The sequence below is a fragment of the Azolla caroliniana genome, unplaced genomic scaffold (genome assembly GCF_043228905.1).
Source record: "Azolla caroliniana isolate FFs.n. ecotype wild unplaced genomic scaffold, voAzoCaro1.0.p SCAF_15, whole genome shotgun sequence".
NCBI lineage: Eukaryota > Viridiplantae > Streptophyta > Polypodiopsida > Salviniales > Salviniaceae > Azolla > Azolla caroliniana.
This window is the reverse complement of record NW_028230450.1, coordinates 13,184,183-13,203,341: the sequence shown is the minus strand read 5'-3', so window position 1 is coordinate 13,203,341 and position 19,159 is coordinate 13,184,183. Positions and strand designations below refer to the sequence as shown.

At 40.6% G+C, this 19,159-nt stretch overlaps 1 protein-coding gene across 1 annotated transcript; it reads left to right on the top strand.

Moving 5' to 3' along the window:
• The first annotated feature begins 14,958 nt into the window (after nucleotides 1-14,958).
• Nucleotides 14,959-18,509, top strand: LOC147854703 (GCN5-related N-acetyltransferase 4, chloroplastic-like). Its single transcript, XM_087331626.1, has 4 exons — nucleotides 14,959-15,131; nucleotides 15,252-15,486; nucleotides 16,141-16,392; nucleotides 17,869-18,509. Exons 1-4 carry the CDS (start codon nucleotides 15,017-15,019, stop codon nucleotides 18,146-18,148), a joined length of 882 nt encoding a protein of 293 aa, XP_087187752.1. The 5' UTR covers nucleotides 14,959-15,016; the 3' UTR covers nucleotides 18,149-18,509.
• Nucleotides 18,510-19,159: the final 650 nt, after the last annotated feature.

Here is a 19,159-nt window from a genome sequence, read left to right as displayed (position 1 = left end):
CTCGACGGCTTCACCGATTCGGATATGTCGGCTGATGCAGATACCAGCCGGTCCACATCAGGGTATGTGATGACGTATGCAGGGGGAGCCGTTTCGTGGCAGTCGAGGCTGCAGAAGACGGTTGCGTTGTCAACCACGGAGGCGGAGTACATGGCAGCTGTTGAAGCCGGCAAGGAAGTAATATGGATGAAGGACTTCATTAGAGAGCTCGGTATCCGGCAGGAGGAGTACCGACTCTACTGCGATAGTCAGAGTGCCATCCACCTTGCGAAGAACGCGGCCTACCATTCCCGGACGAAACACATCCAGCGGAGATATCACTGGATCCGGGAAAGGATAGAAGACAAGGAGTTCGTGCTGACGAAGATCCACACGGACGAGAACGGGTCGGATATGCTGACCAAGGTGCTCACACCCGACAAGCTGGAAGCATGCCGGAAGAGGATCGGGTTGGAGAGACATCCCATGCCGAAGTGAAGGGGGAGTTTGTTGGAATTTCGGTCCCTCCGGATGGGATGTCCGGAGATGAATGACGGCAAGCCCGGAGGCTGTTACGGAACCGTAGGATGATGAAGACCCCGGTTACGGAGCCGGATGCTGAAGACCCCGGTTACGGAGCCGGATGCTGAAGACCCCGGCTACGGAGCCGGATGCTGAAGACCCCGGCTACGGAGCCGGATGACGAATGTACCCGGTGAGCGAGATCCGGATGCGGGGACATATTTGTGAATATGTTTGCCAAGGGCCCTTGAGGCTATATTTGTAAATAGCCCGAAAGTCATATGCGTATAAATATGACTTAGGGCAAACAGTTTTACTGTTGTTGCTCATTTTCTGTTTTTCCACTTAGAGGGAGCGAAGTGAGAGCAGCCGAGAGAGAGAGAGAGAGAGAGAAACGAAGAGGTCGACGCCTCTGTGTAATACCGCCGCCTGTGGCGAGGACAGCGAGCTCAAGGTCGTCGCCTTGCAGCTCGCCATTGTATGTTCCAGTGTATAGTGGTAGTTGGAGTCGAGCACTCCCGTGGTTTTTCCCGTTTAGGGTTTTCCACGTTATACCCTGTGTATTCATCTCTCTGTGTCTTTGTTTTTATTTTTCTGCTGCATTGATCCGTGTTGTCTCGGTTGTGGCCGAGAGGCGAAAGATTTGATAGCGTCAATTCTTTACAGGAACTTCGACCCTTAAGTCCTGCAATAGTCGTCGAAGCCATATAGCCTCACAAGTTGCAACGATGGTGCCTCTATACTCAACTTTGGTGTTGATAAGGCCACAATCGGTTGCTTCTTGCTACTCCAGGATACAACCACGCTCCCAAGAGAAAACATGAAACCCGATATCGATTGTCAATCTGTCGCATCTCCAGCCCAGTCGACATCAGTATAGCCAACTAGTTGTTCGGCTATGCCATGTAGGTACAACAGTCCTCGATCCTTCATGTTGCTCACGTATCGCAATATTCGATGTCGGTCTCTGCATGAACTGACTTATCACGCCGATCGGATAGCTAAGGTCGGGTCGGGTGATGGTTAAATAGATTAGGCTTTCGACAATTTGTCGGAACCGTTTCTCATTGCACGCCGCTCCCGAGTCAGGACGAAACTTCAAGTTTCTATCGAGAGGAGTGGAGACAGATTGACAATCCGTCTCTCTTCTCTATCGCGCTCCACACAAGAGGCTCACAACTCGTCGATTTTCTAATATGTTTCAACATGTCGATTATGCCTTTGATTCTACTCTTGTTGGCCGCCACCATTGCATGCCGATCCACCTCGTCCACCACGACCACGGGGCCAATCGGCCTTTGTGTACAACATTCAGCCGTTAGATTGCGTGTTCTTCGACACACCCATGTGGTTTTCCTTGACCATGACCATTGATTGCATATCGAAGAATGATGGTGGTTTCTCCCTTGTGCAAATAACCGTTTGAATCGGCCCGTACCTTTGCGTTAGACCACTAAGGCAAATCTGTACCATCTCATCTTCATCCACCATCACGTTGATGGATCCCAAGGCATCATAGATCTCCTTTATTTTGGTGGTGTAGTCGGTCGCCGTCATATCCCTTTGTCGGATATTGTTAAGCTCTTGACAAAGTTGCAACTTCCGGGTCGTGGTACTTGTGGCGAAAATCTTTTTTAGATTTCCCTAGGCCTCCTTTAGCATCTTCGCATCTCGAATGTAGCCCAACATCTGGTCATGCACACAGGACGCAAGACAGTACAAGACTCTGCTTACTCCTTTTTCCCAAACCGGAAAATCCTTGTGTGCCGACTCCGGCGCTACTTCATTCGCTCCTTCCACATAGCTCCAGTAACCATGCCCAAGTAGGTACTGGTGCATCTTGTAGGACCAAGATGCAAAGTTGCTCTGATCGAGCTTTTCGGTTGGAAGTGAGTTTGCCATGCTTCTGTTCATTTTCTTCTTCTTGTTTGTTCTTAACCGGGTGTTAAGGTTTGTTTGTGTTGAACGATTGTCGACAACAGAGGATTCTCAACCTTTGCGCTCTAATACCATGTGAAGTTTAGTGTGCGGAAGTTAGAATAGACACAACCGGCTCAACCGGATAGCAACAAAGAACACAGAGAATCAATGGAGAACACAAAGAGAATCCAGAGTACTCGGGAGAGATAGAGAGAGAAAAACACAGAAAAACTAGATTTCAAAATAATGCTCTATACATTCAAATTTGCTCAATGAACACTTGTATACAAGCCCATAAAGGACTGACCGAAGTACTGACAAGTACTTCAATGCTCATAATTGAGCTACTAACACTAACTCCTAGGAATGTAACTACCTAGTAATCTAGGATCGTAGGTCTCTAACGGCTTACCGGCCCCACGCGGATATTTCTCATCGATTAGGCCCACATTGAGCTTGCACACTCAACATTGGGGCTAGTCTCTGACTCTTCGTAGACTCTGAGGATAACTTAGGCATTGAGCACTTTCATACTTACTTCATCTCATCCGTGTGAACTTGGCAACAAATTCTAACTCCATGCAGGTTCAAAGGGGGTTAGGGATTGTATTGAACTCGTTAAGCGCTCTCATCCTTAACTTTTTTTTTATATGATTGGCTGAGATCTATTGTAGGTCAACATTAAAAAAACACTGTATTGACCTTTCCCTTTTGTAGTTGCTAAAGTATGAGGCACCAAAGGTTTTTTCCGGGGTCAGATTCTTCACTTCCTCTATCTTTAGCCCTTTTGGATGCACTACGATCATAGAATGAACCATATGTATCATACGTGCATTCGCGTGCGCAAATGATTCAATCATATGTGTATGGTAAATCATCTCCAAGTTGGATTGGATTGACACGTTTGATTGGATTGAATATGGCCTATATTATATATTGATTCACTCTCAATCCCAACAAGTGGACTATGTCATTATAAACTATCATCAAAGATTCAAAAACTCATAAAGCTTATATTCGAGAATACGAAGAAAATATGACACTAACAAAAAATTCTACTAGAAATTCTACTAGTTCAATTGACGTAGTAATTTGTTTGAGGACTCTCACTAGAATGTGCCTCATTACTACCAACAACATAACTGTCTTCAATGTCCTCATCTTGCATACTATTGAGGATATCATTTGAATTTTCAGTATGTAAGATTTCTCGCTCTTTTCGCAAGTTCAATAACTCTTTCAGCATCTTCCTCTTTATCAACCATTTCCATTGTAATTTCCAATGGGGTGTAACCTCTTTCTTTGATGCTCTTGAGAAGCCGTAAATTAGTGTGCAAGTATGTATAGATCACATGCGTCTGTCGCCATGATGATGATGATGATGATGATTAATCAAGCATCTTTCTCGTTCTTCTGATTATCCGATTAATCAAAATCTCAAGTGAACAAAAAAGAGACAAAACAAAAAAAAGGTGTTTCTTTTCTCCCCTGTGCAGGAATGATCCTCTCTCTCTCTCTATGCCTTTTTCTTGCTAATTCTCTTTTTTTTTGTTATAATAATACAGACATAGCCCACCCCCCCGCCCATTTTCTCTCTCTTCTTCCAATTGAGCTTTGCCCACACCCCACCAAAAGTCCCCCATTGGATTTGTGCAGCAGAAAAACCAATGAGAGTGTGGAGTGTCTCCTACATCCTCATCAGAGAAATGCCCCGTTTAAGATCTCATATCGCATCAGAATTGGGAAGCCATTCATACCTTTGTGGATCCATTCATTACTAATTAATTCGGGTTACAGAGTTCATTCACCTCCCACCCAAAAAAGTATGCAGACTGTGATTCTGTGTGTGTGTGGAGAGAGAGAGAGAGAGAGGAAGCGACAACGTATCTTTAAAAAAAAATACAAAAAAAGGGGAAAAAAAAGGACCACACATTTTTCCCCTTTCAAACGTGTTCGTTTCCAGACGTATTCAAACGTTTGGATGCCTCCACGAACACGAATATTACGTTCTATGACTACGATACTGCTATGTACCTTCTACAAATGTGACTCTATCTCCATTTTCTTATGAAACCATCATGGGTTTTGTTGGCATGATTCTATAACTATACATGTTCAAGATTTGATCCCTTTCGAATCTCGTACACACTTGAAGAGTGAGATCGGTCAACTACATCTAATGTGAAAGTGTTGGTAATTATATATGAACTAGAATAAACCAATATATACATACTTATAGCTAGAATACGAGGATGTACACAAACTTACCTTTTGGAGGAGCATCAACATATGATGGTTTATGTTTTGGTATTGGGTTCACAACCTCATTAGTCTCTACCTTTGCCACCTCCATGATGTTTTTAGGCTTCAACTTGTTGGGAAAATTGGTCCCTTCGGATGGGAAGAAGACAAGTCGGATAGGATGGAGAACCAGCCGAATCGGCCTGAAGCCAATTGATTGAAGAGTCGAATGATAGCCAGCTTGTCCGATTCAAAATTCAAATATTGCACAAGGAGTCAGATCATTAAGAGGTGATTTACACCAACTGGTGAGATAAGTTGAATTAGTCGATAGCTAACTCGGCTGATAATCGACCGATAATCGGCTCGGCTAATAGCCGACTGGGTCATATTTGTAAATAGACCATATTGTGTATTAGTATAAATACACCTAGGGGAAATCATTTAGTAAAAAGTGTGTGTGATGCAGTTATTGAGACTAGAGCATTCGAGAGTGTAACTAGTGTGTAGGAGAGTGAGTTAGCGTGGCAACTTTGTTGTAACCGTAGCTAGATGAAGAGAAGCTCTAGGTTGTTGCCTTAGAGTCATCTGTGTATTTTCTACCTACCATAGTGATATAGTTCAGAGTTTGTGGACTCCCGTGGTTTTCCCCTCTAAGGGTTTTCCACGTACAATACTGTGTCTCAGTGATTTGTGCATTTTCTCTGTTTTCTGTTGTCATTCAATCTCTTGCTATTCTGTCATTGCTATTTGAGAATTGGTTGTGGCCGACTCCATATTCATATCACAACTTTCTTGAAACGTTGTTTCTAATACCTTTCTTACAAAAACCCTACAACCAAAACCGAATTTAACACACATGCACTGTCTACATGCATCCACGATAATCTAAACCCTAATGCTAGATTCCAACAACATTTACCCAACCAAACATTTTCCTCGCACTCACCTAGTTTCAAGTCTTTCTAAATCATTAGAAATCAGGAATCATTAACAAACCAATAAGAAACCGAGGTGCATGTGGTTTAAGTTCTTCCCTCTTAAACCCAACTACAATAGGCATGTTGATTAAAAAAGTGGCTACAATGACCCGACATCAGGGTTTTAGTCAAGATCATTTTGGAGTCGGCCCACTGTGATGAGCTGAGCTACTGCAATTAAAATTTGATTCGGGTTACTACGATGAGTCAGGCTATTGCAATTAAAATTTGAGTTGGGCTAGCGAGATTTCTGCTGAATGGGGTTACACTAACGAGTCGGGCTACTAAGATTAAAATTTGAGTCAGGTTACTGCTTAGAAATAGGCTACTGAGATTCTTGCTGAGCCGGGTACTGCTTCGAGACGGGCTACTGAGATTTTTTGTTGAGATGGGTTACTGCAACGAGCCAAGCGACTATTGTTATTTCAAGGGTCGGGTTAGCCGGGTTACTGAAAAAATAGATTTTACTATCACATGCTTTTTTTGGATAATGATCTGACGATGCATATCGCACGCGTCCTCGGCAATGTCTATGTCTGTGACTACGATTCCATGACCTCACCTCATACTTCTTTATTATTCTATGCTATGCTATGTTATGCCATGTTATGCTTTGCCATGCCATGGTCATGAGAGGAGAGGGTCCGACGTGTCTATTATGACACAAATCATAAAGAGGGCTGGTGAGGGAATCGCAGCCACAGACGGTGCAGGTTGCTCAGAGAAGGCGTGTGCTATTTGCACCGTCGAATTTCGATAAGGAAGAAGGCACGAAAAATAAAGCTGTGCAGAGGTCGCCCAACCGAAATATATTTTTAGCAGGGTTGCCCAACCAACTCAATAAAAGATGTAGGTCGACGAACCATTTATTTTTAAAATGGTTGGGTGACCAGTTTAAGCAGGTTGCCCAACCATTTATTTTTAAAGCGGTTGGGTGACCAGTTTAAGCAAGTGGCCCAATTGCTTTAGGGTTTATATTGAATTGGTCACCCAACCAACCCAATAAAAGATGTAGGTCGCCCAACCGATGACTATAAAAGCCTGAAACCTGTCATTATCTCTCATTTTTTCAAACGAGATTGACAGGTTTCTTTTGCCGGGAAAGAGTTAGGCGTCATGCAGCCTGCAATCGACATACACAACAATCAATCTCCTCCATCACTATTCCCAGGTATGTACTAAACCCTATCACATCAATTTTTCTGTTTGTTTTACATGTGGTAGGAATAGTTGAGGGATTAGGGGTTGGAGTAGTTGAGGGATTACAAGGATAAGGAGGTTGAGTTGGTCACCCAACCAACTCAATAAAAGTTTATTCAATCATCTCTCTTTTTCATGTTTGTTTTTACAATAATCTCTCTCTTCTTAGCAGAAATATCTCTCTTTTTTTCATGTACTTCTGCAACAAATTTTGTATTCATAAATCTCTAATTTGTAAATCTCTAATGTATTTCTTTATAAATCTCTAATTTGTTTTTGTTTATGTATTACTTTGTACACAATCTCAAGCATTCTGTATTAGAATATTGAGAGGATTCCAGAAAAAACAAGGATATTAACAAGGGAAAAGTACCAGGATACCCCTGGAAGTTTGTCTATTTACCAGAATGCCCCTGGAAGCTCCAAATTTACCAAACTACCCCTATGTCCAAAAAATTACACTTTATAAAGTAATTATACACTCAAATCTACAAGCCCTATTGACCAAAGATGGAAGAAATGGACCCAAACTAGCCCTATTTACCAAAGATTTGAGTGTATAATTACTTTATAAAGTGTAATTTTTTGGACATAGGGGTAGTTTGGTAAATTTGGAATTTCCAGGGGCATTCTGGTAAATAGACGAACTTCCAGGGGTATCCTGGTACTTTTCCCTATTAACAATCTCTCCGTTCTTCACATTATTTTTGTAATAATATTTCTTGTCTTTCCATAATAATCTTTCTTTTCCATGTATGCATTTTATGCACAATTCAATGGTTTTTCATCACGTTAGGGTACAATATCCATCATCCCTAATGTGGCCTATGATGAAGATTTTTGCTTGTTTTTTGGGATTTAGTTTGCATTACTAGAAACTTAGGTTATAGTTGAAATTATAGGAAAATACTAGCCATTTTTGGGGGGATTTTGGGTTTCATTCGACATTGTTACAGCCTAGACAAATGTTGAAATTCGAATTAATGTAAAACTATCCATCTTTAGGGACTAGGGCCTCATCCTACATAAACTTAATCATGTAAAAAGCACTCATTTTATAAGACATTGGGATTTGAGTCTCATTCCTGCTTAATCTAATTATTGCAACATGATAAGTAGGATATAACATATGGGGAGATTTGGAAGTGACGGATTAGGGTTTCGGGTTTAATGATTTGCTTGCTTAAACTTAATATTGTGTGTGTTTGAGTATTAAATTCAAAAAATGTTTGATTACTTGAATGGTGGTCGATGGCTTCCAAGTCCAAGTACAAAGATTGGTGGGATTTCGATAATAGTGACATATATCCAACTAAAGAGAGGTATATCACGAACCAATCTCCCCCTAATATTGGTTTAGGGTTTGATGCATGTATGTTGACTCGTGATTTGTTAAAAGGTTGTCGTTAGAAGACATTGGCGAAGTTCATCAGCCGACATGTGTACGAGTGGGGACAGAATGGATCAGACACATACGCCTCAGATCGAGCCCATACATGCCATGGCAACATTCGACCAAGATGCTCCTCCAGATGGTATGTGGATTTGGTGTCATTGCAATATGTCAATCTTTATGCCAATCTTTATGTCAATCTTAAATATGTAACACTTACAAAAGAAACAGATGCACCTTGCCCAGACTCGTTGTATAAGGTTGGAAGAGATGGAAGTGGGAACAAGGCCCGTGCGTGTATCTATAGTGAGTATTGCTGCCTCTCGCCAAGGTGGTATCGCAAAACTCTATTCCTGCTGAACTCCGTCTTGACACAGAGGCAGAGTTCGTGGCGCGATTTATGGACAACGAGATGGCCATATATGACTCCAAAAAGGATGAGCATTTGGAGATGTTGACGAAGAAGATATCATCCAGTTTGGATTCTTATGTAAGTATGAGCGAGGATTTCATTTCAGATATGTGTTGGAGGGTTTATTGGCAGAATTCAGATAATAACATGTGTCTTATTGTGGTGAAACAGTGTAAAAAGGCGAGGATATCCACCCAACCGCAGGGTGTGTCCATGGATGTGGATGAGGCTCTAAACCCATCTGAGGGTGGTGTGTCCACTCCACCGAGACGGAGACGACAGAAGATGCCAGTCCGACGGAAGGAGGTCGAGTCACACACTGATGTTTATTCCCTAACATCAGATTCAGATGACGCTACTCTGGATGTGGCCATTGTTCAAATTCAGCATGGCAAGGGCATAAGGTTATGGATCCAATCACCAAATAAACACTTTTCCAGGTAGGGTTTATGCGAAATATAAACTAGTGTCCTACTAATTGACATGGGGTGTGATGTACCTACTCAAACTACATATTTCTATGCATTCAGGTACCAGCTGGCCGACCAACATCTCGATTTGGCCCTTGACGTTACCGAGTCAGATCTTGAGACCATGTGCAAGTGTCGTGAAATGGCATCGACGTGGACTATTACCTTATTCACGTTGTGGATGGAGTACTCGTTGCCACTCGAGGTGACAGAAAGCTTCACCGTCGTCGACCCATTGTGGGTGACGCTACACCAACAGACGATGAAGGGGCAAGCCATCCTTAGGAAGGTGGTTGAATGTGATTTTATGTTCCTTCTAATTGTGCTTGACGGGCATTGGGTGTTGTGGACGAAGATGCGACATAAAGTTTCTAAGCTAACTAGCAAAGTAGTCTTCTGCGATCCATTGAACAACGCGACGACTGACAACATGCGGAGAATGGCAAAGTTGGCGATTCGGGAAATTTCATCTGAACCATCAGAACACACCATTGTGCTCGAGGGTCGAAATCACGTATTGCACATCCCAACTCAACCAAATTGTTGGGATTCCGGCTTTTACATGATGAAGACTATCCAAATGTTGGTGGGGGAGTTCCTACAAGGATGGATATCTCCGACTTTATGCCTTATTCATGTGGATTGTGTATAGATGTGTTCTTATACATATTTGGTGACAGGGCACAAAGATGTGGTTCACCAAACGCGAAGTGGATTCACTTTGGAATCATATTGACGAGTGGGCACGAAGGGTACTAGGATTTGCACCTGCGACCGGTGGCTCCATATTGTAAATTTTGTGAATGTTGTTTTCAGCACAGATTTTGCTATAGAGCTAATGTTGTAACTATATTTTGGAATCCACACAAATTTTGTATAGTGAGAATCGACTCATTGTATATCACGATTACTTATTAATGGAAATGTTGTTTACAACAAGTGTTTATCTCAAGTTGATTTGTTGTTTTAAACCAATCACAAGTTGTGATCTAAAGTTGATTTGCTGTTTTAAAAGTTTCTCAAGTTGTGATCTCCAATAGATTTGATGTTTTAACCAATCATCTACTTAATCGTTTCTCTATCTTATTAGTAATATCACCTTGCAAGAAAAAGAAGCAACAACTGGTGTGGGAGCGTCAGAGTCGAAAAGAAGATTTTCGATCTTCCCGCTCATTCACAACTGTGCATGAAATTCTAATTTTGCACGGCTCCTAGTTCCTAAAAGACTTTCAATTGACTTTAGCAATGTTCCTAGAACCTTGCTCGTGTATGTCTAAAAAAAGGACTTTTTTTATTTCTTTAATGAACGACGATTTTTCATTCAGCAGAGAAACTTACCCTTTAACTTCTCGAGGAATCCTTGATCAATCTCAAATGTAAACCAATTGATTCGCGAAAAAGTTAATCTCTTCGAAAGAGCTGATTTGAAAAAGCTGTTTTAAACCAATCTATCTCCCAACCCTTGTAAAAAACATCAATGGTAACCAACCAGGTTGCCCAAACCTCTTAAAATTAATTCTATGTTGAAATGGTAACCCAACCAGGTTGCCCAAACCTCATAATCCAGGTCACCCAACCTATTACCTAAACGGCCAAAAAAACGGTCATATTAACATGTAAATTAATCACATTTTAAGTCATATTAAACCCTTCACCGTCATTTTAATCAGAGCTAATTCCATCTCCAGTTAATTACCTTTTAAGATCATATTAAATTAATCACATTCTCTATCTTAATCCGAAGCAATTAATCACATTCTCTGTCTTAATCAAGTTCTTATAATCACATTCTTTGTCTTAATCACGTTCTTATAATCACATTCTCTATCTTAATCAAGTTCAATTAATTAGATTCTCTATCTTAATTAGGTTCAATTAATTACATTGTCTAGCTTAATCAGATTCTTATAATCACCGTCTCTATCTTAATCATAATCTCTATCTTAATCAAATTCACTTAATCACATTCTCTAGCTTAATCAGGTTCAATTAATCAGATTCTCGATCTTAATTAAGTTCAATTAATTACATTCTCTAGCTTAATCAGATTCTTATAATCATCGTCTCTATCTTAATCAAAATATCTATCTTAATCAAATTCACTTTATCACATTCTCTAGCTTAAATTACCTCTGATTAATCACTACAAGAAAACCAAGTTGTCGAGATGAATCCAAATGAAATAGATTTCATCATGTCCTTGTATGATTCTGAGGATGGTTATGCATCACCATACTCCGCAACCATCGACGAAGACTTGGATTCATCTACATCCGAAGACTATGAGTCGGTTTCATCCGAAGAAGAGGCGGAGGAGGTTGATCCCTTCATGTACTATTCGGCGAGGTATTTTGCGTTCACTAGAGGTATGTACGATTTAATGCTTAAAGATTTATTGGGTCAAGTTAAGGTAACATTTGAAATATTAAGCACACTCGCAAGGGGTGCACCTCTTAATTTACATACATGGAGGCGCATGAAGAGTCGTCTCACGCTTAGAAATGAGAATGCAATACACCTTAAGGCATCGCCTCATCTTCAGATTACACACGTAGAGAAATGGAGGGAGATAGTATTGGCGTCACATTGTGGCACATCGCACCGTTCTTTGACAAGTACTCTATCAAAGTTAAAGAGACTTTGGTCCAATGACCTTCGTGACCATGGGATCCCTAGTGCGTATGTGAAAGCAGTGATTGACCAATGTGGTTGTCAAGTTGTGTCGAGGTTAACTCCATGTGACATGGAGGGGACAAGTGTTGTGAAATATAAAAAGTCTAGACCCATAGAAGTGATCAAGATAGAGGCACATAGGGTTGATGATACGCTCATAGATGTTCAATTGAGGTATCACACACGCTTCCGTATAGGGATCACAAGGGGTGCACATGTGACTAGGTATAATTGTCACCAATGCGGTGTGGCCAACAAGCAATATCCATGCACTCGACGTAGAAAGCATTCATCTTGATGTGGGTGTACTTTTCATGTGAACGCTCGAATGAATGGCGGGGTTGACCATAGGACAGTGACCGTTTCAATATATGGACCTCATACGGATCATGTACTGGGAAGTAGACCAGATGCGTACTATTTGCCAATGGCCCCAAATGTTATAAGTTGTTGTAGAGATGACCTTTTTTATGTTGGTTGCGCATGACATGTGGCACGGATGAGCATGCGTAAGGAAGCATATCATAAGTCCAAGGCTAGTCCATTAGACCTTGTGAGTTATAGGTTCTTTATGATACCAAAGGAGGTCAATAACATGACCAACAAGTTAAAATTTGGGAGTGTCATGTCAGGGGTTGATTGGTCTTTGATGATGCAAGATGCCTATGCCCTCCGAGATCTTGGGAAGGTCGCTCATGTCCAACCCTACTTGCCTGGTGAATATGGATCTCCCGCAAGGCAACCGTTCATCTTGGTGCTCCAAGATGAATGGATGTTAGAGATGTGTGAGCGATTGGCAATAAACAACTCTTGGGCAATTGACTCCACGTTTAAAACAAACCAATTTTGCTTGCCATTATATGCAGTTGTGGCCCCAAATGCCATGGGAGTTGGTATCCCATTATGGTACATGATATGTAGTTCTGATAAGGGGTCTAACCATGAGCAAGTAGCTTTAGAAACTTGCTTGAGAGTCATATTTGCACGGATGCCTAGTGTGATGCCAAATGCCATAGTCATCGATAAAAGTTGGACATCATATAATGCCATAAGTAATGTGGTTGCAACAAACCGATTATCTTGGATAGTTACAAATGGGCAAAGGTCGCAAACACATTGTCGACTTTTGTTGTGTCACTTCCACGCAAAAAAAACATGGTTGGACAACTTGTTGCCAAAGGTAAGTGCAACTGAGAGAAACCATCTTTATAATCGGATGTGCCAACTCATGCAATGCATTATGGAATCCACATTCAATGCCCAATGTGAGGAGTTAAAGGTAGAATATGCAAACAAGCCAGGTGTTTGGCAATAATAGGAGGAGGATTGTGTGGCTTGACATGTGTGTGGAGGAAATTGTGGCCCAAATTTGGTAGAATGTTCAACTATGGACATGTTGACACTACCAATCTCGTGGAGAGACATTGGCAGTTTATCAAATATATTGCCTTAAGAGGGAGGATAAACTGATCAATTACCGATCTTGTGCATGTTTTAATTGAGGACAATCAAACTGGCACTTGCATCGGGGGTACTGTTATTGAATGGTACAAGCAACGACAAGAAATATGTGAGAGTGGTAGATTTGCACCACGTGCAAATTGTAGGGATCAAACAACAAGACTTAAAGAGGCCGAAAGGCTACTAGAGAGGTATGAAACTAATGATGTGACAATGCATATTGTGGACGAGCCCCGATATTGGTTTAAAATATTGAGCTTGACAAAACCGAATGTATGGTATAATGTATCGCTCCAATGTTTATATTGTGATTGCCTAGACCCTACGAGTAAATGTAAGCATATACTCGGCATCAGGATGATTATTGAGAGGCACATGCCACATCTATGTGGGTCGTTGCCTTTTATAGATCATGCAACCCATATGCGCAATGACCATTTCACAGAGACGGAAGTGGAGACAGAGGTAGGACCAGTCGAGGAGACAAACCCTATAACATCACAAATGGAGGAATGGGAGTCGAAAATACAAACGGTTGAGGGGGCTATTCAATGTCTTAGGCAAGGGTTACGATCCCTCAACCGTGCAACAATTTTGGGATGTATGGAGTCCATTGAAGAAATAGGTCAGACGCTAGTGTATCACCTAGGTGCACCAAAACCAACCAATGAAGAAGACTGTGGATCCATAGGGCGTAAGCAAGCAATTGGTGCAAAAAGGGGAGCATCAATCAACATTTCACAAGATCTTATTGGCAGCTCCCCAAGCACTTCCAAGGCACACACAGGAAAAATGCAAAGAGGCGCAAGTCGAGCTAGGAGGCGGTTGCCAATATGTGCAACAGAGAAGATGCGATGCTTGCATTGCGATGCCTTGACCTTTAGATCAAGGAACTCAAATGTTGATTGTTGCAAGAATTGTGGTCGTTTGCCATCATCTCCGGATGAGCCATAAACATAGCTTGAGTGGTTTTGCGGACCGGTGCATTTGGGTTTACAATGTTTCAAGTGGATTTATGTTGATTTATGAGTGCATTTGGGAGTATGTCATATGTTGATTTATGTTTTAAGTTTCCTTATTCAAGTAGGTCATCCTTTGATTTGGGTTTACGGTGTTTAAAGTGGATTTACATTCTCAGTTTTAAGTTTTATGTTTTTTAACTTTTATGTTTTATGTTTTAATATGATTATTTGTTTTAACATAAGTATGGTAAAGATCGTCGATTTTGAATAATTTAAGGTTGGATTTTGTGACTGTTTGATATGTTATTGTAAGTTTTAAGGGTAATGAACAAGCTTATTTGAAGATTTTGGTCGAAATGATACATTTGGTTGGGCGACCTGCAACGGTTGGGCGACCAATCGGTTGGGCAACCTGCAAATGTCAGGGTTGGGTGACCTAAAACAGTTGGGCGACTTGCAACAGTCAGAGTTGGGCGACCAATTGTGGTTGGGCGACCAACAACTCAGAGTTGGGCGACCTCTGACAGGGTTGGGCGACCATCGACTCAGAGTTGGGCGACCTCTGACAACTTTTTTTTTCGCGCGTTCTTCCTTATCGAAATCTGACGGTGCAGATCGCACGCGCCTTCCTCTAAGCGACCTACACCGTCTGTGGCCGCGATTCCCTCGCCAGCCCTCTCTATCATTTGATGCAGAATAGACACACGAGCGAGAGGGTCTCATATGAATGTTGTATCTCTCTCTCTCTCTCTCTCTCTCTCTCTCTCTGTCTCAGGCCTAAAGTCTACACCAAGGGATTGGCCATGTTACTGCTTCCTTCTTCCTCCTCCTCCTCCTCCTCTTCTTCTTCTTCTTCTTCTTTCTCTGTTATCCACCGTCGCCAGAGATTGTACCCAACCTCCCTCCATGTTTCACAGAGTAAGCTTCACTCACTCACTCACTCACTCACTCACTCACTCACACCCCGCGCTCCTTTTCTTGATTCATTTCTCGACCTTTAAGGTATGCATTCTCACCTCCTATTTGGATTTCCGACAGAACCCATCGGCAGAACAAGAACCCACAGGAAGGGTTGCAGATATTCTGAATCTGGATTGGATCCGAGACTCACAAATGATGATGGTTTATCAGTGGATTCTTTGGAGCAGCGCCGATTACGCCTCACCATTAAAGAGGCACAGGTTGGAGACTATTGGGCAGTTTCAGACACACATTGTAGCGCTTTTCTTCCTGATCTGATCTTCCCCATGGATGCTATTCTAAGGGTTGACAGGTAATTGACAAATAACTTGATAGAAGAAAGTTGCATATGGATAAATTGATGTGAGTTAAAAAAGATGGGGTACCATGGATGCTATTCTAAGGCTTGGCAAGTAATTGGCAAATAACATGATAGAAGAAAGTTGCATGTGGATAAATTGATGTGAGTTAAAAAGACGGGGTAAGAAATTGAGGTGAGAAGAAGGTTAATGTATCAATCAATGCTAACTGAAATTTGAAAGACGGTTGTGAAATGGATGTAAGTTGAAAGCCAGTGAAAATACTAATGTAAGTGGAAAGTCGTGAAGAACTGACTTAGGTTGAAAGACAGTGAAGAACTTGATGTAAGTTAAAAGGCAGTGAAGAACTTTATGCAAGTTAAAAGATGTCGAAGAACTTGATGTAAGGCAAGGGTTAATGAAATAATTGATGCCAGTTGAAACTTGAAAGATGGCATGTAATAGATGTGAAGAACTTGATGTAAGTTAAAAGATGGTGATGAGCTTGATGCAAAGTGAGACAATGAAGAAATGGATGCCAGTTGAAAGATGGTGAATAGCAGATTATATGTATGTTGCTCGAAGATAGCAGCTCCATTGATGTAAGTTTATATTACGCTAATGTAAATGCTCTTCTCATGCATACAAAATGCTTTTTCTTGATATAGGTTTTTGGCAATGTTTGGATCATTGCTATTGCCCGTTGGTTGTGAGAGGAAATGGCTGATTGCTGCCGGTTCATGCACATCTACACACTGTCCGGAGCATGATGAAATTGCTACTGGAGAACCTTTGCTTAGTTGGAAGAGATCAGATGAAGGCTACAGAGATAGCTCTCAGTTGGAGAGCATATTGGGTATTCTAACAGTCGACACTGTGGCAGAATTTTTACCAAAGCGAAAATCAACTCGTACAAGAAGGTTTGAACTCTAAATATATCTCTCCTATCAGATTTTATTACCTTCATGCTGTAGGTAATTTTTGTACCCAATAGGTCCTCACCATGAACCTTGGAAAGACCTAGTTCATGAAGTAACTGGGACACATGGGTGTCAGTCAGGATACATTCTCCACGTTTATCCAGGGTAACCTTTTAAGCACATTTGGTTGGAAAGTTCCCCATTGTTGATTTGACCAATAATTGAATGACCAACGGACATGCAATATAGTCCATAATAGAGAGGAAATGTCAGTAAGTACACTTTCAATAGTCCCACATGAAGTATTGGTTGTTTGACAATGTGGTTATGGTCATATTATGCCCTAACATTTAAATGTTAAAAATCATTTTTAATTCGTCAGAGTTTAGAGTTTTTTAATTATTAAAGAAAAAAGAGTACAAATATGTTAACACCACAAACCTCCCATAAAACTGAATAAATATCACGAATATGAGCAGTAGATTATTGACCAACTTGGGATGTCTAGGCTTAGGGTTGTAATGAGTAAGTGGTATGTGTGAGAAAGAAAGAAGTGGAATAGGTTTTTTGTATGGGTAAGAGAGTTGCTTGGAAGGTCTAGGCTTAGGTTGACTCAGGCCAACTTTTAGAAGAAAAACAAATTCAGCAATTTAGGAAATTCAGGAAATTTGTTTTGGATGCAATTTCTTCAAGACCTATTCTTGCTCAACAATTTCTTGCTTTTTTCCTCGTTCTAATTTCTAACTTAAAAAATTTACTCAATTTCTTTCATGTTTTTACGTCTGATCGTTTGTCAGATGTTAAAAATCTATGATTTTGGACAGTTTACAATGCACTTTTACTTTCTAAATTGTACCATTTTCTTGTCAATTGAGTCTGAATGTTTTTATGTTTAAATTTAGCGATGGAATTTCTTCTCTATATTTATTATATTGTATGATATATAAGTCTTAAAATAGTGCAAGTACACTGTGCAATTGAACATCATACAAGTACCATATTGTGCATCATGACAAGCTAAGAACATTTGACATGGAATTGGCAGAATTATTGCAGCCCCCAACCTGATCATTTTATTTCATTTTGGGGTCTACATTTAGTGAATATTGAATGGATACTTTGATAACCAATAACTTTGGCTATAGAAGGCAAAAGGACATTTAGGATGTAGAGGGTCCTGTTTTATCATTTGTGGCAATTATGTAATGGTATGGGATTCTGAATGCATTGCCATCCTTCAAATTTTAGAGTTAGATTTGGAGCACATTTCTTTTTCTTTTATTGGTATCTGAATGAAGCTAATTTGCTAGTGTTCTTGTATACCGTAGAAGATTGCAACACTGGTCTTGAACATGTGTTTTTCAGTCAGTATCTCCTTTTGAAATAAAATTATCCTTACTTTTTGTAACTAGCTTATGTTATTCGTCTTATTTAAGTTGGCTTATGAATTCGTTAATTATGTGGTTTCTTCTGTAGGACTGGAATAGCCTATATTTCGAATGTGGCCGTAAAGAAGAAAGCACGGAGGAAAGGCATTGCAAGGAGCTTAATCCAAGAATCAGAGAAAGTAGCAACAAGCTGGGGCTGCCATTCCATTGCTTTACACTGTGACAAAAACAATCCAGCTGCCATAGGTCTCTATTTAGGGGCTGGTTATAAGGTTGTGAAAACTCCTCCAGATGCAAAATGGCCACAACCAAAGGCCATTTCAGGCTCTGAGTTCTGCTTGATGATGAAACACTTGGGATTCAGCTAAGGTGTTTATCTGGTTTGTACAACAAATGACCATAAGCAGCTGTATTATATCTCAGGAAATGTTGACAAAAATGGAGCTAGCCATCACAGGTCAAGGATTAAACTTGCCACTTGTAGTATATCCTCCGACATGTCAAACACCATCATATTAGGCACTTGATTATGTACATTATTAACCCTAAATCCTATACCCTGGTCTCATATGGACCATTATTGAAAGGCTGTTCAGTTCATTTTAGTTCTATGTGGCTGTAAATTCAAGAAGGGGATTCAGGAGAATGCTATACAAACCATATGAGAACATCATGTTTGAGAACCCTGGATTGATTCATCAGATTTCTCAATACTCGAAGATGTTTTTAGTCAATTTACCAAGCATACCCACTAAATCTTGGTGCTCACATTTTGACATGTAAATGCTAGCTACCATAACATGTTCTCATGAAAGATATTGCATCACACGTTATAATTGTTGTTCTTACGGAACATGTTCATCCTTTGAAGAAGTTGCAATGTTTGCACCGGATAATATGGAGATGTGAGATATGATAAAAGTCCATGAATATATGATGACTAAATGGGGGGAAACAAATTGATTGACCTTACAAACCAAACAAAAGCTAATCAAATCCATTTCTTACATGCACACATCAATGTTGCATACTAAACGAAAGACAAGTCCCAACATACTTATGGAGGTTATTGATATCTAAGGAGAACCTTTCTTGTTATGCTTGAAATGTCAAAGATGCAACACATACAAATAACTCCAACCTTTCTTGCTTCTTTAATGCTTTAATTTCCCAATTGTGACTTGTGTAGCCTTTTATAAATATATAAAGTAGGTAGGGCTTCCATACATGTGCACTCTACACCTTGAGCATATGAAAGATCAAATTGGAGTTGAAACAAGCCCCAAACAGGAACCACAAAATGCTCATAATTGAGCTAGAGCCAAGCAAGTTATGCTAGTCTCATTATATGTACATTAACCTCATAAAGGGAGCATAAG

What these genes read in the sequence shown, in the direction of transcription:
- LOC147854703 (XM_087331626.1), top strand. Translation starts at nt 15,017, where the DNA reads ATGTTACTGCTTCCTTCTTCCTCCTCCTCCTCCTCCTCTTCTTCTTCT. An exon ending in CTCCCTCCATGTTTCACAGA is followed by an intron (nt 15,132 to 15,251) that starts GTAAGCTTCACT and finishes GATTTCCGACAG; the next exon opens with AACCCATCGGCAGAACAAGA. An exon ending in GCTATTCTAAGGGTTGACAG is followed by an intron (nt 15,487 to 16,140) that starts GTAATTGACAAA and finishes TTCTTGATATAG; the next exon opens with GTTTTTGGCAATGTTTGGAT.